Source organism: Pocillopora damicornis, chromosome 3, assembly GCF_964200805.1.
Source record: "Pocillopora damicornis chromosome 3, jaPocDami1.2, whole genome shotgun sequence".
In the NCBI taxonomy this organism is placed as follows: domain Eukaryota; kingdom Metazoa; phylum Cnidaria; class Anthozoa; order Scleractinia; family Pocilloporidae; genus Pocillopora; species Pocillopora damicornis.
In genome coordinates, this window is record NC_142672.1 from 15515296 (window position 1) to 15536489 (window position 21194).

At 38.8% G+C, this 21194-nt stretch overlaps 1 protein-coding gene and 1 long non-coding RNA gene across 6 annotated transcripts in view; one reads left to right on the forward strand and one right to left on the reverse strand.

Moving 5' to 3' along the window:
* Window positions 1-1250: 1250 nt before the first annotated feature.
* LOC113668020 (uncharacterized) lies at window positions 1251-2048 on the forward strand. Its single transcript, XR_003445947.2, has 2 exons — window positions 1251-1504; window positions 1823-2048. It is a non-coding gene; the product is annotated as an uncharacterized LOC113668020 (long non-coding RNA).
* A 2471-nt stretch (window positions 2049-4519) lies between these two features.
* LOC113668044 (protein FAN) overlaps window positions 4520-21194 on the reverse strand; it is a 28009-nt gene continuing 11334 nt past the window's right edge. For 3 of the 5 annotated variants that reach the window (XM_089201554.1, XM_089201552.1, XM_089201555.1), the window contains 27 exons: window positions 20798-20897; window positions 20317-20410; window positions 19723-19805; window positions 19241-19320; window positions 18291-18381; window positions 17930-17993; window positions 17452-17503; window positions 16819-16939; window positions 16022-16153; window positions 15827-15869; window positions 15624-15723; window positions 13934-14060; window positions 13419-13509; window positions 12450-12512; window positions 11348-11406; window positions 10802-10869; window positions 10368-10435; window positions 9940-10001; window positions 9427-9488; window positions 8816-8872; window positions 8368-8391; window positions 8203-8260; window positions 8040-8093; window positions 7327-7365; window positions 6605-6707; window positions 6223-6332; window positions 4520-5536 (listed from right to left, as the gene is read on the reverse strand). In XM_089201554.1, the coding sequence (XP_089057680.1) occupies window positions 5442-5536; window positions 6223-6332; window positions 6605-6707; window positions 7327-7365; window positions 8040-8093; window positions 8203-8260; window positions 8368-8391; window positions 8816-8872; window positions 9427-9488; window positions 9940-10001; window positions 10368-10435; window positions 10802-10869; window positions 11348-11406; window positions 12450-12512; window positions 13419-13509; window positions 13934-14060; window positions 15624-15723; window positions 15827-15869; window positions 16022-16153; window positions 16819-16939; window positions 17452-17503; window positions 17930-17993; window positions 18291-18381; window positions 19241-19320; window positions 19723-19805; window positions 20317-20410; window positions 20798-20897 (2100 nt within the window). In that variant the 3' untranslated portion in view covers window positions 4520-5441. The remainder of the gene's footprint in view (window positions 5537-6222; window positions 6333-6604; window positions 6708-7326; window positions 7366-8039; window positions 8094-8202; window positions 8261-8367; window positions 8392-8815; window positions 8873-9426; window positions 9489-9939; window positions 10002-10367; window positions 10436-10801; window positions 10870-11347; window positions 11407-12449; window positions 12513-13418; window positions 13510-13933; window positions 14061-15623; window positions 15724-15826; window positions 15870-16021; window positions 16154-16818; window positions 16940-17451; window positions 17504-17929; window positions 17994-18290; window positions 18382-19240; window positions 19321-19722; window positions 19806-20316; window positions 20411-20797; window positions 20898-21194) is intronic. The other 2 variants (XM_089201553.1, XM_089201556.1) reach the window with 1 other exon arrangement.

Below are 21194 nucleotides of genomic sequence, written 5' to 3' on the forward strand. Positions count from 1 at the left end.
CGTCATGGGCTTATAAAAAGAGAAATGATCCATGTAACGGAATTAGACTCGCAGGTTACCTTTGTCGGTATTTTTTGTCCAAATTTCCCTCCCCTTTTCGTCGATAGATAGCTTTTGAAAGCTTATTTTATTTTTTCAAATACCGTATTTCATCGAATAAGCACCTGCACCCTACTAAGCGCCTTCCCCCAAAAAAACCCTCACCCCCAAGGCTATAATATTAAACAAACGAGAAAATACAGTTTGCTGAACATCTGTATAGCTGTGTCGCACGAATTGAGCGTTAACATTACAGAAAGTCTATCCTTTTCAGTTATATATCATTAAAATTTGATACTGATTTAAATGTATGAAACAGTTTTCAACAGTATTTTTAGTAAATTACTTGCCGTCGACTCGTGATTTAAAACCTTTCATTGAGTTTTCCCACCATCCTGGGTGGGTTAAAATCACGGCTGTTTCGCGATGGAAATTTAGTTCGCGCATGCGGTCTACAGGAAATATCGAGTTAATTATTACTTCTCTGGTTAATACCAAATTATGTATTTGCATAAGAATGTTGTGCCGCGTAGCACTGGGAACACAAATGGTGAAACAGAGAATTAACTCTGAAGTGTAAATTAAAGTGCTATTTAAACCCATGAATAACCCACAGGGCGTTAGCCCTAATAAAGGGAAACAGGGAACCACACGAGGCAAAGAAAAAAATCTTTTGACCTCGGTGGGAATCGAACCCACGACCTCCGGATTAGATCTACCGTTACTCTGCCGACTGAGCTACGAGGTCGCACAGAGAAAGTCGGGGACGATTTAGGATGGTGAATCGCGGCGAAGAGAAAGTAAGGGTACATATGAATGTTGTGCCGCGTAGTTGTGTTCCCAGTGCTACGCGGCACAACATTCATATGTACCCTTACTTTCTCTTCGCCGCGATTCACCATCCTAAATCGTCCCCGACTTTCTCTGTGCGACCTCGTAGCTCAGTCGGCAGAGTAACGGTAGATCTAATCCGGAGGTTGTGGGTTCGATTCCCACCGAGGTCAAAAGATTTTTTCTTTGTCTCGTGTGGTTCCCTGTTTCCCTTTATTAGGGCTAACGCCCTGTAGGTTATTCATGGGTTTAAATAGCACTTTAATTTACACTTCAGAGTTAATTCTCTGTTTCACCATTTATGTATTTGCATAAATCTAGCGTCCATGGCAACCCCTTGGGCTAAGACCTAGTTTAGCCAATGAAATTTTACTGCGTATGTAATGTATGTGAGCAAAATTCAGCATGGCGGATGTGTGTACATGGGAGAGACCCTTGCTGTCGAAAATTTGAGCAAAATCGGTCAAATTGTGCCTGTATTCGACGAAAACACGTTACTATGGTGGACTTCAACAAGCACACCCTATGAAATCGACTGAAAACTTTGATTTCAATTTGCAAAAGGCCCGAATTTTTTCCAGCAAAGCAAGAATCACAAGAGAAGACTTCAAACCTTAATGAACAACTGACAGAGGTAAGTGTTTTAATCCGAATTGTTTTAGACTCCTCTCGAGGCGCTTTTAATATGTTAAGATCGGCCGTTATGCAACTTCATTTTGAATTTCGGAGGTACTGAATTTTAAGCAAAACAGTCTGTGAACGACTGGAGAGCTTTAGTTTTGGTTCCAAAGAGTGCGGTAACACTTTTATTTATCTAAATTAGTACTTGAGCAAATAAATTACACTAGATTTACAGACATAGTACTCGTTCTTAGTCAATGAACCGATACATTACAAGTGAAAAGGCAGGAGATTTACTCGTTCGCTTTTCGTTTTAAATTTCTCTCTTTAGGTTTGGGAGCTTTCCGGACTCGTGGCAATGTGGTGGTTAACAAGGATTTGACGCTCGTGTCCTTTTTAACTCGTGAATTGCGCGCATGCGCAAGAGCGAGTTATAGATACGATGTGGGGAATAGCATTCGCTCGCTCGATTGGTCGATTCCTGTAAACTTTTTTTAGATTTTAGTCTTTTGAGTGCATTTGATAGTTTTTGGCGAGCAATAAACAGACGAAATGGCGACCTTTGTTGCTAAGAATAGTGGTGGGATGAAAAAGAAACCAATGATAATCTTAAAAGAGTTTTTTTTTTCCTTTTAGTTTCAACAAGCGGCGCCAGCGACTGGCAAGCATTCAAGGATTCACACTGAAATAACAGAACAACCTTCGTTTTTCATAAAATTGTAATTTACAATCCTTGAACTTGAAAACAATCCGAAGATTCATTGAAAATATCACTTACTGCGAAGCGCTCGGAATTTACAGATGTTCAAAAGCTTTTTCTGTTATAGCGTGAGATTGAGGACAAAATTGATCATTACGTTTCGTCGCGTGTGTTTTTCCTGTGTGAAGCAACAAAAGATGCCGGCGACTGACGAAATAACAAGTTAACACGAAAATCAAATAACACCTAAACAAACAATTTTAGCTACCGATTTTCAGTGAATTTTTAAAGAACAATTTTCTTTTAAGTTTCAAGACAATTTGAAGATTCAACATACATACAACGTACTAAAATGCGAAAGTTACACACCATAAAATTGATAAATAGGCCTGAAATGAAATTCTATCTTGTTATTGATTATACGTTGCCTAGCACGTGACTTAAATCTACCCAGGCGGAGATCTAAAATGACGGTGGCAGGCCTGGCTTAGTTATATCACTCAAAACTCGTTCCCGTTTGTCTCATTTGATAAAGAGGGAATTGTTAATGTTTTCATTAAGACAGTATTGCCTTGATTTTCTAATATTTACAACGAAAGCCAGTAAATTTCACTTTTCACCCACATTTACTTCCAACCTTTTCTTTTGAACCAGAAACAAAAATGATAGACGTTTAAAACACATGACATCATCCACCTTGTCAAATCAGTGTAATAGCATGATCATTTCAATTGTAATGCCTTCTTATCCCAACGTTACTTTGTTTCTTTGCTACATTAGCGAACACTAAACTACTGCTCGTACTCTAGATATGACAATCAACCACAAAATTCCCTAAACCAGATAACACTAAACATAATCTAAAAAATCATGTGTCAATTCACGAGTTTGCTCACAGAGCACTTTGATTCTTCACATGGTCAAAATGCTGGGACTGGGTGTTGAAGGAGTGTATTCCTTCAATCCTTTGTTCACCATGGAATCCATTGTTGAAGAAAAGGGCAAACATGTTCTAGCATATGGAGCCTTAGTGTGATCATCATGTCTGTACAAAATAGGTGACCACGTCATAACCATAAAGGTCGTAAAACGGTGGCGCGTATGAGTAGTGTGAAAAATACACTGTCGTTACACTGCTACTTCTACGTCATGGTTAAAATCACATCTATAAATTATATAGTGTTCCTCTAGCCCATGCAGCCAATAAAATTATTTGTGCATTAATTTCTACAAGTTTTTCAAATCAAGGTACACTCTTTGTCGACCTTACTTTCCAACCCTATTACAGTCCGGGATAGGGTTTAATTATATGTTTTTGTTCAAAACAAAAACTACGAAGAAAGAAAAACTTATTTTCCTTACAGCTCCATTGCCTAGTTTACTTAATCAGACCCAACTCGTGCTACCATATCAAAGAAAATTAAAATAATTATATAATGTTTCTGATTAGTTTCTGTAATGAAATTAGAACGTAAGGTACGTTAGTTAAGTAGCCATTATTATGATGTGATCATGTGAACACCTGAGAAAATGTAATTTCTGACGTTTGAGTGACATGGCAACGAATTAGTCAGAAATTAATATTCTGACGGCAAGTTGAAGAGGTTCGCATGGAATGGCAACATGGTAGTTTCTGATTATTTAAGCGTTTCGTGGGGAAAATTACGTCATTCTACGTCGGTCAGTGTTAGGTTTGACCACTTTCCTTTTTTTTTTATTTGATGTAATTTTGTTTTACAACTCTGTAAAATATCACTGCTTTCATTGAATTTTCTGTGTGATTAGTAGTGTAACTAGGTTTATTTTAGTTACCCTTTCCTCGGGGTATAGTGCTGCTGCATTAGATGAGGAATACGTTTCCACATACTATTTTTTGGCCTCTTCTAAAGAGTGGTTTTTTAGTGGTTTTTCGTATCTGACGTCGCACAGCCTATTTTTGTATAACCCTTCAGTTTCAGTGAGTACTTGCAGTACATTGCAGATTGTAGTAGGATGTGTAGACTACAAGACTGGCTGACTCATCCTAAATGAACTTTCACATTGGATATCTCGCCTGAGTGTAGTCAGCCTGTGGGCTAGCGTGCGAAGAAATTACAAGCACGTTTTCCACTTTTCTTTCATCTTTTTTTTCCACACATTTTCCGTTCTCGTTGGTTGCTCGTGATATCTTCCTCTTCCCTGATTTGCTGTTGTGTTTACTTTGGTTTTAATCTTGCGACACTCAAACGAAATCCGTATGCACTCTAGGTCACTGAGTTGAGTGGAGACCGACTTCAATAAATCTTTAAATACATTTGCAATGAAGAGTCTAAGAAAAGCGTGAAATAAGTGTGGCAAAAGAAAAACGACTCTATTAGCTGAGTTGAACTTTCTCTAATTACAAATTACGGATAATGCATAGCCTAAAAGACTGACAGCCCCTGACGTTCATTGGCTCGGCCTACATCCTGAAGTGAGGGGATTCAGTAGAAGGGAGGGGAGAGGAAGACAAAGAGTCGGTGGGGGATAAGGGAACAGGTGGGAAGATAAGCATACACGCCCGTTACCACCCTGGATCAAAAGGAAGGTCGAGTAGATTATTCATAAATTCTATGAATTCGTCGTGAGAGCAAACTTCCCCAAATAAATATTAGTAAACTATCTTTTTCATCTAAAACGTTGTTTCCCTATGGGACGTAGACATAGCATGTAACAAAATGTTAAAACTATATCACTTAATACATTTACAATACAAATCGGGAGGCACTTCAGCCTACGACACCATTTCATAGTTTTCATTAAGATGTCGCTAGTATACATATATTTTTTTTAAGGGGCGAAATATCCCTTAGCATATGTGAGTAGCTTTTGCGAACAGTTTGCGGCTGCGGTCAAGTTGATCGATAGTCCACAAATCGTCTCTATTTTACAACGACGAAAACAAAATAAAACAGAAAATTATGTCAAATGATCTCTAAATTTTTCAGCAAAAGACGGACTGAAACTTAATTACTAATTAACCAGCCAGGATTCCAGATCATTCGCACAAGACTCTGTTCGAAGGCGCTCTTTAGATTGTTTTCGTAACTCTGATTGTTCCACGAGTTAACTCGTTCCCAGTCTTTTTCATAACGCGCACGATACGGGGGTTGCGGTTAAGAACAAGGGCATGATGGGAAGGGGAACACGAGGCACTGCATGTACCATTTTGGCAAATGAAATCTTGTCGGCCGGCAGTATGATGGGTACTGAAGGCGACGGATTATCTTAATCAAACGTGAAGTTTCCACATTATAACTTGACCGTCCTCTCCACCGGTGACTACAGTACAGCCATCACTTGATACATCTATGCATCGAATGGCTCCTGGTGAGAGAAGAGAAGTAAATTGATTTCAATCAACAAATTTCATGCCGAAGACTAGCCTTTCCATGTACTTACGTGGTCTTCCTTTTTGCACTACAAAACTAAAACAGTGATGTAAAAAATTTTCCGGGTCGAATATAGCAAACTGCCTCTATTAAGCCTCATGACTGCAATCTTCCCAAGGGGTAAAGAGGCTTATCTTAAAGGTTGCTTACAATCGGAATCAGCATAAAAATAAACAAACATAAAAATAAAATGTGTCTTAAATAGCTATAGTAGTGCTGATGGAACTACATTTCCTATTTTATGATTTGTGATCATGCTTTTTAAAGCTTGAAATTATAAAAGCTAGGGTAAGGCTTACATTGAGGTTAGAGGGAAAGGTTTTAAAATCGGTTTTATCTTATTCGGTTGCTGAGCATATGTTAATAGTGCGATAGTAACAGGGAAGAGAAAAAATGAGGGAGGTTTGGGTCGGGTCGCGTAATAGCCCGACCCAGACCTCGCTCACCTTCAATCTGCCTCTACTATCGCGCCGTTGACTATTTCGATCCGTCTTACTAACTGAACGCCTGGAACAAGCTGGAAGGTTTCTCAGCGACTTACTCTCTTGTTTGTAATCAACAGAGCTACAGAATTTCAACATCGACGTGAAATTAAAAGTTTAAATCTTTGATCTACTTCACCTTCATGAGCTGTGATTCTGCTGACTTCCTGCACATTTATCAGATCCCAGATCTGGAGGTAGCCAGACTCACCACCAGCGAGTACCATCTGACCATCCCACACAGCACATCTAACAAAAAAGGAAATGGAAAGTCACTATATTAACAAAACCCTAAATATATGCATCAAACAATGTACAAAAATATTTTATTTTCCGTGCCTCTTTGAGTCCATTGCTAAAGAAGAGCCACCATAGGCGATTTCGACACTTTGAGGCTTATGAGATACTTATCTTCCACTAAGTACGTGCGCTAAGATTGTCTGAGCAAGGATCATGGGACATATAAAACTCAATTTACTCCCCAGTGGACCAAACCAAGGAAACAAACTGTGATGAACTACCTAATTTCCTCGCCCACATCTTTGGAATACACTTCTGTCCCTGTATGGACGTCCACCACTCTCATGAAATGGTCAGCGCCGCACGACAGAATCCGCTGTCCGTCTGAAATAAAAACGGTACCTGTTAGGTACTATCTAAATATGGATGACTAAAATATTACTTCCTTACGGATGAGCATAAAATAGGGCAACGGAGGATACTATCATAGAAGATATTGTAAGGGGTTCAGTTGTGTAGATCTAAATCATTTGACCCCTAATCGTTCCTACCATCTAAATTCTCACACATTAAGGTCACGAGAATAAAAGAAATGATCACCGGAGGAAGCTCTTGATTGTTCAACAATTTCTCCTTATTAGCATATTAAGAAATGTATAGAGAACAGTATGGAAAACAAGCATACTGAGGTTAGGGTGTAATGGGTTAAACTTCAATAATTTGGCAGGTTTTCTCCCAATTCTTGGGTGTCTTAAACAAAACTTGCTTTCCTCAACGACGACAACGCCACGCTCTAGAACAGCGGACACAACGCAAGTACATTGGAAAACAACGCATGCCTGATAAGGAATAACGCTGGACAAGGACGGCGCTAACTGACGCCTAAGACGCTAACAGAACGCCTGTAAAACGCTACTGACAAGATTTGCTCCTAGTCGTTACTTATGTTACATTCCATTTAACTATATGTACAGTTTGATGCAAAGAAATCTGCCTGTCTTACCCGGGCTGAAAAGAACTGAATGCACAGTCTCCTTATGAACTAATGCAGAGCAAAAGAAACATTCGTTAACTTTTCTCGCAAACAGAATTATCGACTACAAGTCAAAGTGTTTGAGTGATAATCAAACTCGGAAATAGAATGCTTAGAATGAGCTGTTTAATAGACGTCAAGGCTGCTGCGTGAAGCGCTCTCTGTTTTTTTAAGGGAAGTGTTCACCACCCTCCTGGCAGAAAAGAATGCCTAATTGTAGAATATCGGGGGGATTTCAATTTCATTTATCATTAAAAAGACCGTTTTTCGACGAAGATGGGGTCGGTAAGGCACCTTCTAGCCCTCCCTACCCAACCACATTTTCGCCCACAAATCAATTAAAGGAGTTTGAAGAGGTTGAAAGTAGAAGTTTGTCCTTTCCACCCACCCAACCCTCCCTCTCCAACTCTGTTCGCTTGCAGTGATTTTGCATTAAGAAAACAGGAAGGGTTTCAAACGATAGAACCATCCGACAGCCCGTCGACAAGCGACGGACGGATCCCTTATGAACTATGCAATCAAAACGGAAAAAATTTCTGGTTGAATTTAAAATTTCTCTTGAGTGGTCAAAAGAAAGAGAGTCGACTGCTTGGGTTAAGATTTCTTTACTTTCAATCAATTTTCTTCTATTCATTTGTAGTTCTCTGAAACTTGTAGTTCTCTAAATTGAACGCTGTACTCACTTGGGTGATGACTGATGGCCGCTTGTTGATCAATGTTCCAAAGCATTACAGTTCCTAACAATCAGAAGAAAACAGCGATCAATTACTATCGGGAGGATGGGTGTGGGAACGACGTTGGCGTGGGGAGGGAATAAGATACGTCATAAGCCAAAGAGGTGCTTACCATCCATGGTGCCTGTTACCACAAGAGTGTTTGTAGGATCAAGATCTACAGAGTTCACCTTCAAAAAATACGAAAACCAAGATTCAGAATGAAATCAAAAGACGACAATTAAGATGGAACAGAGGAAACGATTCACCTACTTCGAAAAACATAGGACAAACATACCTCAGTGTCATGTTCGAGCTCAGCCTGGAAAGAAAATGGAAGACAAACAAATGAATTGTATGTTTAAGAACAAGAATATATCTTAGCAAGATTCTCAGCTGATATCAACATGACAAACAAGGACTGAATGTAAAACAACTCCCAGTCCATTGAAAGAACTTCTGACAAGAAAATACCGTATGTTTCTTTTCTTAGAGCCAGATCTTTTTCGGACTTGTACCGCATTATAAGTAATCAATAATAACCGCTTTATATAACTTTGCTCTAACGACCGAGTTCCAAGAGCACTAACTCAAGGCTGTTGCTCAGTCCCTTTTTCCGTGTTGAAATCCGCCATCTTGAATTGCTATGTAGACTACCGCGTTACTTCCGGTCCCAAACTTTGTTTTCCCGTTTCCTGTTTTACAAACATCCCTTTATCTAATAGGAATTAAAACGCGCACTTTACCAAAATTTCAGGCGGCGAGGGTTTCTTGCCATCCGGTTCTGGAAAGAACTTCCACACCTAGGAGTGAATAAAATTTAACAGGTACATAAATGTAACCCGGCGTAAACTATAATCACACACGTAAACACTTTCTTTACAGTGGAAATAAACTCCAGTACAGGGTCTCCACTCGACAACAAACAAATAATCCAAACCAAACGTAACATGACAAAAATCTTCGGTCACCAGGAGGTAGACAACGGTATTTAAGTTGTACTGGAACTTCTGCGAAAAAATTCCGTTAGTGTTCAGAGCTGGACTCGAATTCAGAATCCTCGAAATACCAGGCTAACGTACTCGTCACGAAAACTTGCTGCCTCTCCCGTTTAAATAATTTAGTTTTTGAAACAGGTTCAAACGTCTGAAAAAGTTTCCGAATCGTTATTGAGGCAGATTTAGGCTATAAGCAAGCCGTAAGTTAGCAACTTCTCTGCTGCATGAAAACTCGTTGGTTTCCGGATTGAAAGAGACAGGAGGGGAACAATACTTTTTAAAACATTGTTCGTCATTTACCTTTCGTAAAAAGTTGATTTAATGAATCCTTACGTAGCCACTGAAAAATTCAAGCTTACCTTGACTGTAGAATCCCACGAAGCAGTCACCAAGATACCATCATTCCAGCACAAACATGAAACTAAGGAACGAGGGAGAATATTAAAATTCAATGTTTTTCATTTCATTTCTCATCAGTCCCAAAATATGATCTCGTGTCCGGCCCAAAAAGACTGTCAAGCTGAAGATTTGGAAATATGTAGCGTGAGTTATTACCACTTGACTAATGCCTCGGTTATCTTTATGCAGGTACTCCCCTAAATCGCATTGTTCCGTCGAAAAACCAAAACCAAAGTAATCGTAACCACCAATCGGCAGAAAAAGCAAAATCCTCAAGTCAATACATGTGAAGAAGGGCGGGAAAACTCGTGAGACCAAGTCGGTGTTGGGCTTGGTTTAATAATTTATTGGTGGGGAAGTTTAGCGCGAACTTCCCAGACAAATCAATCTGAGTAGAGTTAAAAACAAATTCTGGATTATTTTCAAAACGTAGTTTAAAATGATTATATTCAGTTCTTGTAGCTAATCCTTACTTGCATCGTCATGTCCCGCTTTGGTGTCCACAACTCTTCCATATTCAACAGAGTAAATGTAGCTAAAAACACAAAGAATGTTGTTAAATTAACACTCCAGAGCGATCGCTAAAAACTGCTGGGTATTCAGTGTCTTTCTATCCGCTGCCCTGGTAAGCAGGCGCTAAAGCAACCTTGAACGCAAGTTGAATAAAACAGGCGCTGAGCCTCGAGTCTTATCTTTGCGCGCCTACATTCAGCGAAACTGCAAAGACTTGCAACTTACGTAAACAAAATTTTCTTTCTTCATTTTACCAAAATACGAAAGCTCTTTTAACAATAGAGAGCTACTTTCAGAGCATGGTGTAAACTTGAAGGAGAAGTAGGGTAAAACCCCTAAAAAATTCTTAGAAACATAAAGGAAACAGCAAATTAAGCGTGTTACTCACATTTTGTTATCCCACGATCCAACTATGATCGTTTTTGAGTCCGGCATAATGGCACAAGAAGAAAGCGCCTGTCAAAGGAATTAACCTTTTCAACAATCAATTATAGTAAAATAGTCCCGGTTATAGCAGGAAATTATCATTGAGGCTACAACGACGACATAGTCAAACTTTCTGATCTCAGACGTGCGACATATTTCATGCCGATCAAATTAGAGAAACAATTCCCGTAGTTGAAAGATGATGTGAATGGCACAGGCATACTCGGACAAAAAGATCTGCGAGTGCTCCCTCTTAGAGTCGAACCTACGACCTTCTGATTCGTACTTCAGACGGTCAAGCACCGAGTCATAGTTTCCGGAATACCTCCGTAGCAATAGAAGTTTAGTATCCCGAAGTCAAAATCACTGGTTTTCTTTCTACGAAGATACACTTACCATTGACGATAGATTGATTCCACGAACTTGCTGTTTGGTTTCTAATGAGTACATCTTCAGTTGTGTATCTGAGGAGCGAGATACCACCAATTGTAAATATAGAGAGAGTCGCAGTTACGCCTTAAATCCCCAAGCTCAGAGCGTAATTCTTCTCCCTAAGGGGCCGCTTGTAAATTAGTTTGGAGAATTTTCTGTCATATAAGGATACTATATGAGGATCCTGTTCCAAGCGTTCACTGAGTTAACGGGACATAACAGAAACACAAAGCAAAATAAGGAGAATATCTGAGTCGCTATTAGCGATAATCTTTTGCAAGCAATCTGGCTTCTCTTCAGCAAAGCGTTTACCTCAAACATGTTCCATTGACGAATCTAATTTACCGAGCGATTCGAGGTAAACTATCAGAACTGGCTAATTACCCGTCGATCGCAAACAACCACATTAATTAAGACTAAGAGCAGTAACTCTCTGCTGGGTTTGGGCTCGTTTTTGTTGGTTGGGAAACTGCCCTCTTTATTTCTCTAGCAGCAATGTTTCTAATTTACCTTGAGAAACAGAAAAGACATTTTTACAGTCCTTTGATAGTCTCACTGATGTAACCGTGCTGAAAAGAAGTAACGCATATGGCATTAGAAAAATATGAAACCGGAAGAACTTTACAAGGATGTTAATCAAAAACAGAACAAAAAACTTGCTATCCCCGATAAAAGCGAGGGACTCTGATTGCAGGCTTTGCACCCAGTGGCTGCTGTTAAGAGAAATCCCCAATTGTACCGACCCCTGTCTGGGATTTACTAGAACAATAGGGATTCACCAAAACAGTAAAATGAGCGGTATAATTACTTACGCAAGAGTTATTGTAATTTCTAAAAGAAGTGAACGTTTTAAAGTTGAAGGTGAGAACGAACACGTGAGCAATAAGATGAGTTCAACGTGAAGGAACTTAATTGGAGCATGTAAGAGAACGAGAAACCGCCCACAAAGCGAGTTCAAGAGACTTGTTTGAGGAGGCTATGATCAAACAAAAGCAATAGTACTGAGAAGCCAGACATAAGAGAGTCTGTGTGTTCCCGAGTGCGCGATAGAGATTCAATTCTGGTTTGAAATTAATGCTTGACATATGATCAACCGAGTGTAATCTATGTCTCACACAGCAGGAAAGTTAGAATGCTCAATTAATCAAACATTACTCCAAGAAGAAAGAAGAAAAAATGAAAAGAGCTTGTGTTGATGCTGCAGGAAACTATTTAGGAATTTTGAATTCAGCCTATACCGCGTTATCTTTTGGCAATTTGGTAAAAATTCGAAAAGTGGTGAGTTTCCATAGTTAGCGCACAGGAATGTTTTCAATTTCGGCAATCTTCGCTGTACAAACTTTTTATCTTTCCGCGATTTATTGCGCTTGAATTTATTTCCCCTGTCATATATAGTTTGTCTGTTACAAGCCAGAGATTAACAAGGAGCAGTGACCCACGTATTGTTTAGAAGCAAAAAAACCAAACTCACGGCGGGCGTTTGTTTGAAGACAGGTTAACTTTAGACTAATGTCGATATAGCTCATTTGGAGTTTAATATTCTGTTTAGCATTCACGACTGGATGTATTTCATGCATTTCTATGTTCAGCAGCTTTTAAAACAAAAGTTTACCTTCTGTGTTGCGTGAGTTGACTGTTGGTTATATTGACATTCACAGAACAAGATGAAGATTCCCTACATAGGACACACGAGGTTAACATACGCACAGTGCCCCTCAGACATCCTATAACTCGAGGGAATAAGTTCCTCGTCGCCGACAGAGTTTATTGCAGGCTCAAACGTTTTTCTTTTCATTATTTTAAATCAAACTCGGTTACTGTATTTATATTTATCACTCAGACACTTATTCCCTCGAGTGAAAAAAAGAATTAAGATGATGAAAACGCGGTTTAGGATTCAAATCAACCAGCTTAAGTATTAAATGGTTTTTGTTTTCTATTTGTTGGCTTATTATTTGCTTGTTTTGTTTAACGAAAATGAATATTTCGTGCACTGAGACAGTTTAAGGACAAATTTAGGTTTTCGTTACATTTTCAATAACATTTTGCATGGACACCAATCCTGTTAGATTTTCAATGTTATAACCGAGTTATAGAGTTTATGACATATAAAATTTAAAAATGCTTGAAAATAGTCAAAATCAGATTTTAAAAAATGGTTTCTCCCTAAGAAGGGAAATAGTCTGAAAAGTAACCACTGGTTTTGGATGAGAATTTTTCTTAAAATTACCACAATTACGCAAACTTGTGACAGCTCCACTATAGAAAGGAATTTTTAAGAAATATCACAACAAACAAAGGGTATGGGGACAAGTTGTTTTGTAGATCAGAGAGAGCATGAGAATTTCCTCTGGCCACAAACTGGGCAAGTCCTACCGGTGAAGAGGGGCTTGGCTATACCAGATAAGCTGAAAGTTCTCCAAAGACACGAAGAAATGTTAGAATAAAGGAAAGAGGGTCGAATGCCTATCACTCATTTAGAATCGCCAATCTGTAATGTACACATTATCCACTGCCTTCTCGCTAACAACACTTTACACTTCACGTTACATGTTTCTCCATATTACATAATTATTCTCACTCTTTGTGCAATTTGTGGCACGTTGCCTGCTGAAGTTTCTCCATGTTAGTCCACTGTGAATGATTATTGCTGAACATTTCATCAAAGTCAACTGAAAGAAAAAGTGTATTTTCTTCAACTCAACACCCAGCATGCTCTGCATATGCGTCTGTGCGACAGAGAATAGAGTCGGGATGACGGAAAAGTGTTGCCTGTTCTCCCCCCCCTCCCTCCCCTTAGTGCGCTTCGTAAACTTAACCAAGACGTGGTGATTGTTTAGTTTTACCAATACTGATAGAGGGAGGAGTAGAGGTGCTGTGTTCACGTCTGAACTGGCAAAAAGTGGTGTTTTTTTAACACATTGTTGGATATGTTTTCAATAACTATACCAAGGAGTTTAGCCCCCATAGTTCGTCGTTAAAGAGTAAAACTCTGTCATTAAAACTCAAAACAAAACATAAAATCAGTAGTGCACCCGCAATTAAATGAGCTTTGCGTTCAAAAAGCCATAAGTCGAGGAAATTAGTTACGCATACCATTAACTTTAATTACTGGCACACTGCCAGGACTTTTAGAGTCTGGTTCGCTAGGATTCTCTCCATTCAACACACTGCTACTGATGGGTGCCGGGTCTGTGCTGGGGCTAGGACTGGCTCCAGTCACCTACAGTAAATAAAGTTTATCTTCTTAGTGACTTGGTGAAACATGTACTTTCAGTTTTCATTGTCGGGGATTTTCTAGAAGGATGGTTCTCATTATGTAATCCTAATTTTTCCCTGAACTAGACCCTGTGAGCAGGGTAACTGGGATACCTGGATGGTACTGGATCCTTGGAATCAAGTGTAGTGATACTACGGGTGTCGGATTAGTATACTGAAATAGTGAGCTCAAGTCTGGCTAAGGGCATACACCTATTTTAAAACATAGGCATGATATGCATGCAAGAGTTATTTTTTGTAGGGTGGGTGGATTACTTGTGGTCTACATTCTTACAAAAGGAAAGAAGAGTATTAACGTGGAAAAGAACGAAAATGTCGAATTACCTCACACACGGGTATTTTGTGGTAGATTATGTGTGTTGTGCGAATAAATGTAACCAAAAGTAAACTGTATTGGTGCCACAGATACCTGTTAGTACAAAATGCAGACAGCAGACCGGATACAAAATATAGACTGGAGACTGCAGAGTGGGTACAAAATGCAGACTGAGAATCTGAAGAGTTTTTACGTCTGGTAAATAATAACATGTCATCTTACAGCTTACCGAGCGTCACGCAATCGCTTTTCTTCGATCAGCCTTCACGATTATTAGCACTATTGTGGAAAATTCCTGGCCCATTTCTTGATGAAAATCGATCGTAATATAATTTCAAGCCTTCAATATACTCGGTTTGTGTGATGTCTGTACAGATTTTACCAACGTAATAAAAGTAGATGATGTGAATAACAGTGATGGTAAAGCAAGCTTAAAACGGCAGAAATCACCAGAAACTACAACGGATACACAGTTCGCGACTCAATCCGGTCCAAAATTACCGCTCAATAACATCTTTTAGTGTGGACTGGCCGCGAACAATACGACTTGTGTATGCGTCTGTAAGTATTTCGAGCGTTTGCGCTATAACGCTTCAGGTGATCGTAATCCAAACACGTTGAAATACGAAACGACCGACAAAAGAAAATCTCGTGCTCGTCATGTGACCCGGATCTGTCCATGCATGACAACGTCAATCATCATAAAGATAACACGTGATCAGCATGTGAACATCTTCACCCTCATTGGATCACAGTTAGTTGTCATGGTGTTGAGGGCCCAATGAACTCTGGGTACTATTGCGCAATTTTTCCATTTTGTGGCGGAGGAAAAAAAAAAAAAAAAAAAAGACAAAAAAACAAAGACATTTTATGACTGGGCTACCACAGGTATCCCAGTAATGAGTTGACCTGATGTAAAGTAGAAGCGATTAGCCGGGGGGGAAAGGGGGGTGTTGAAAGGTAAGAGGTGTTTGGTCAGTTGGACTATGTATATTTACAACAACTTCATACACGCTGTGCAAGCATACTCAAGTGGCCTGGAAACATAGAAAATACTTCCGACTTCAATTTATCGATCGACATCGCAAGGGAAGAGAGGCTCGGCTGCGCGTTTTGGATATATATTGAACTGAACGAAACATGATGTTTTTTGCTACAGTTTACCCTTATATGACTTTGATAAAATTTTACCAGTTTCTGTGGATGAGGACTTGTAAACAGCTGTTTGGGAGTCTGTCCAAATTCCAGGATCTGAGCTTCTAAAGACGCCCGCTCGTTTGGATCCTCGATCCTTAATAATGAGGGAAGAGTAAGTTCTATCATAAACGGGTCATCATCAGAAAATTGCAAGCAGTAATTTAGCGAAAGCTGTGCAAAGAACGTTTTCATCTTACTTTTCTAAGTCAACAGCTCCCTCGTACGTCAAATAGTAAAACACTGAGAAGAGAGGTAAAAAAATAACACTTTGTATTAGTAACAGTTTAAATAAGAAATTAGGCGCTTTTGGTTAAAGTTTCTTTGAACTAAGTAATCGAAACAGAGAGCAAAGTCTGAGTCCACTGAGAGCGAGATGCAACATAAACTGTTACCATTGTCTGCTTGCCACGCATCATGTCCTCTTTGTTTATATCCAAATATCAAGTCGATCCAGTTGTGAAGTTTTTCGGAGACATACGGGCACTCAAGAGCCTCACGATTCTTCCGAATGAAATCCCCCGGATCTAATCCACGTGACAATATAAAAAAGGCATGTTAGTGTATTATAAATCCAATGTCATTCATTTACTTCTATAATCAATTAAGACTAACGCTGAATTTACTGATACAAAGTCTCATTTGTCGAAGAAAATTTGTTCGCTGTATATAAAACCGAGAGCCCAGGGAAATATCTTCAAGTCATATAGACCAGCAAATTTCGTTATTGACAAGTTTTTTGTTTGCTAGTCTCATAGTTCAAACAGACGAGTCAGTTGTCAAGGTCAGTCGAGGAATAAACCTTTACATCATTTCATCTACTTTGCCAAGGGAAACCTGTCAAAAAGAAACTTTCAAAGAAAACTTCACCAGTCGAATTGCAGCTGTATCTCAATTGGTACAAATCTGCTGTCGCTTGTGATTTCAAGTATAACTTGGGCTCTCACTAGTCTATAGCGACATGGTGTATTACAGTCTGCTACGTCTGAGACCTTTCAGAAAGAGGCACTAACATTACTGAATTCCCCTTACCTGCGTCTATAAATCTCTCTTACGACTAGTGCTGAGAATTTGTTGATTAATCAGGAAATTTTGTTCCGAGTGCTTATTTTCTTAATTACCAACACCTGTTTGCTGAAAAGTATACAGATACATATAATGAGAGCTAAGTTGTTCATTAATTTCGTCCCACCTTTGGCCCAGGCTGGAAGCTCAACATCCATGACTTTTGTCTTGTCCTGTTTGCAGCCCAATGGCAAACTTTGACTGTTTAACAAAAATTCGCCAGATGAATGGAAAAATTCTGGAATCAACTGTTTGAAATGAAAAAAAAAAGTTTCTCCGGTGAAACATTGTTCAGAACTAAAACAACAACTCCAAATAGGAAATGTATGACACTTCTCTTTACTCGCTAGTAGAATGTCGTTTTATCGTATATGTTCTTTATTCAATTGTTTTGTTTTATTTCATTATTCTTTGAAATCTTTATATCATCATTTATAGAGCGAGGCAAGTCACGCGCGAGATGAACCAGGAGCGCGGAAAACGCTTCATTTTGCCGCGCTCTTTCCCTCTCGTGTGACAGTAGCATGGTGCTCGTCCCTACTGGCTTTTCATACCTGAATCAGTTTTCTTGATCGCACGCATATGGCAAAAGGTTAAACATCTTTACTGAGCAAGCCTACCTTAAGATTAGTTTCCAATTCGTTAACATATTTCTTAAGAGTGCTACTTTTCAAGAAAAGGCATTAATTTAAAAATGAGGGTTTAAGGAGGAGGGGGAGGGAGGGAGGGGAATCAATTACTTCACTGAACTGGCACAAACCTCTTTGACATCTGCATGTCCCGTCAAAACATTCTCCCACGTTTCAGCAATACTGTAATTCCACAAAACAACACAGCAGTGAGTGTTACAAATGATGATAAGAGACTACGGTCTACATGTGAATGTAGTTGCCATCGCCATTGTTTGGACTACCCTTACAACTATGGTGCCATGTCTGACAGAACACATACATCTCTGTAGAGTGCAAATACTGAGTTAGCATTTTTTCGTACGCGAAGCTCAAAAGGCGAACGTTTGACGTTTAGCTTTGGCGTCTCTCCCAAGTCCTACTCCCGTTTCAAACCACCCTGTACCTTCCTTTTTGAAGATAGTGCACGTTCAACTCCCACCAGAGATTTGACTTATGTTGAAGTCCATCATCACATATTTCAAAATTGCCTCACTCAGCTCTTTACCAAAATCATACCGCCTACACCAAAATGGACTTATTAAATAAGAAATTGTTTTATTTATGCACCTGTTAAATAATCTGTCTGGTTGATCAAATTTTCCTCCCTGTAGGCAGAGCATAAATTCGGGAGCTGTGAAAAGAAACAAGGCCTTTATAAGTACTTTTACGCCTAACTATCATCAATTTCTGACAAAATCAAGTCAACTGTAATCTGCTGTCGTTTATCATCGCTTCAAGCTGAAAACCAATCATTTGATTTTTGCTTTGCTACTCTCTGTGATTGGTTCAGAAAACTCACGCCAATTTCTCAACCAATCAGATGTAAAACGAAAATCAATCACGACTTGGTCGCCCGCGTTTTCCCGCGCTTTAAGCAGTTTTGGTTTTACGACTCTCAAGCGAAAAGCGTCCTACGGCCTAAACTTACCAACTCTAACAAGATAGTACAACACATATCCGGGGGTGGAGTAATGAGATCCGTACAAGAACTTTGGATCAGGCATCTCTTTGCATCGCTCCTGAAAATATGAGTTAAAACATTGATACCATCTCACTCGCTTGATAAACAGGGCCGACTTCGAAAGGCAACAAAAGAAAAAAAGTACTTTAGTTTGTCGATAAAGAATGATTTTTTTTCAACTGCAACCTCAATATTAGAATATCATGTAGTCATGTCAATCAGGTAAAGACGTGTGCGCTTTTAAGAAGAGTTTGCTCAATTCACCGACATAACAGAATTTAAATTCGTCTGTTATTAACAAAATATTAAATTTTCTTCCAAAAGGAAAATGTTCTGTGCGTTCATGAATTGAAAACATTTCCTGTAGATGATCACTGCATAAAGAAACAAGGTCTTCGGGTTGTGCATTTCATATACTTCCATCAGATGCTAGTTTGCTTCTGCACAATGAAAAGAACACTACTTAGCCGCTTGAGGATACAGATTCTGACAGCATCTCTCAATAATATCATTAATAATGAACATGAAAAAATTACGCGCGTCTGATTGGCTGAAAACGAGTGCATTTTCCATGTAAAACGAGTGCAAATTACGAATAGCGCGCGCTGCCGAAATTTCGTCCCTCTTGACTTTCTATGATGCGATAATCATGTAAATTATTAACATGCCACAAAATTACTTTGAGTGCAATTTGGGGTAAATAAGCACTTGTAAATTTTTCAAAGACTAAAAATTGCACTTGCCCTACGGACTCGTACAATTTTGTTGTCTTTTAAAAATTTACTCAGATTTATTAACACCAAATTGCACTCAAAATCATGTTGTTACCTATACTAACTCGAGATGGCAAAATTCATATCCCCAAGCGACCATACAGTATCCTTAAGATATCGATTTAGCGCATGTTAACAGTGTACCTTTAGTTGAGCTAATCTTGTTTCATTCAGAGCTCCTATTGGTTTGGATAATTCTCGGAATGTTTCTCCTTTCTCTAAATCTAAAAACAGAATTCAATTCAGGTTAATGTATATACATCACTTTTGATTGTGCAAAGGAGAATGTCTTAAACATTTGAAGTGCCTTAATTGCTTCAGTTACGTTCGATAAGGGATTTAAGATTGGAATGTTACGATATTAAAACAACACAGATGCGTTCTAAGTTCAATTCGGTGAGGGCAGTTTAAAGAGCTACAATAACAACTTTTATCCTAGAAACGGAACCACTTACTATATTAAGCAAAACAAGCGAACAGTAATGGTGTAGTAGTTAGAAAGCGGTCAAAGGGCGACTTGCAGCTTGCCTCACACACGCTTACAACAGAAATCTGTTACGCGTCGGTCTCGAAAATATTTGTAGTGGCGTAAACTGCATCTCTAACTAATAGAACTGAGAACATACCAAGCTCTGCACTCATGTAGTCTGATATAACCCAAGGAAATACTGGATACTGTGTGAGATCATTGAAACTTCTATCCGCTAAACTAAAGTACAGGAATACAGTCAGAGAAAACGTGGTAAAGTACTAACCGAGTGACTATTGAACGAGTTACTTACAGACTTTCAACTAGTGTGATAAAGCTAAGATAATCACAATGACCAATCAGAACAGGGAAACAAATCAAAGGAAGCCAGTGAGAACTCTAGTGAATAGATGTCAACGGTCTCAAGAGCGGGAAAAGGCGGTCAATGTGGGAAAAGAGGGGAAAGTAAAGTAGAAATACGTTTTACTATTTAAGACTTGAGGTTTTAATAACCTGATTCCTAAATATACAAGTGCAAGAGTTATATACAAAAATGAATAAAGAAGCTATACAAACGAATACACACAAAAGACATACATGAAACTATTTAAACTAAAATTATGGTAATTCCAAGTTCGCGGCAGGTCACTAAAAGAGTTCTTTGCAAGAAGTATTTTAATTACGGTATACAACATTAAATTACACAAAGCTCGACAACTTATTCAAAGTTTATGACACTAATTTGACTAACCTATTTAGGTACATTAAATATTCAAAATTTGAGATCGCTCCATTCTGCCATCTTAACGTCATGTTCTCCTGTCTCGTGTCTTCCAATTCAACTTCTGCAAAAAAGAGGCGCATCAGTTGGTGAGCTGTTGACCTTGTTCTTGGCTTCTTGGCAATCTTTTATGATACCTGTGGGTAAACTTCCTCAAACCTTAGCTAAGGTTTTGGTTGAAAGTAAAATAGAATGGCTTCAGGTATGTTTACAACCTTAACTTCATTTCCTAACTTAGTTGAAAAGACCTTATCCTAGACAAATGGGTGCCAATGACCTTACGCTGATGCATGCCGGGCCAAGAGCAATGAGAGGCAGCTGTTGAAAGTAATCACGCAACAAGTTCGTCATGCAGTAACCTTGTAACGCAACACGCTAGTCAAACAACGTCTGTGAAGTAGACTAATGAATTTTTAGGCTAATGTTTAATATAAAAAAGTGATCACTGAACCTGGTTGCTGAATAATTTTGTCATAAAACAAATCCCTCTCTGTTGGAGAGTTGAATATCAGATACATATGAGAACCATCTGCTGAAAACACCTCAACCCCCTGGAAAAAAATAAAATAAATTTGGAGAAACATTGTTGAGCATAAGATAAACATGGAAAGATAATTACAATGATGTCAACAAAATATGTATTACTTTTGAAGACAACTTAATCTGCATCAACCTCGCACTCTGTTTGTGCTTCACAATCATAAAATTTATAAAAACTAAACCAAATGAAATGTTTATCAGGAAATGGGCAAGTCATTTAGCATTGTAGATGAAACAGTTGACAGTTTAATTGCCCACATTCATAGCATATATCATGCACATTTCTTTCCAAGGAACATACCCCATTG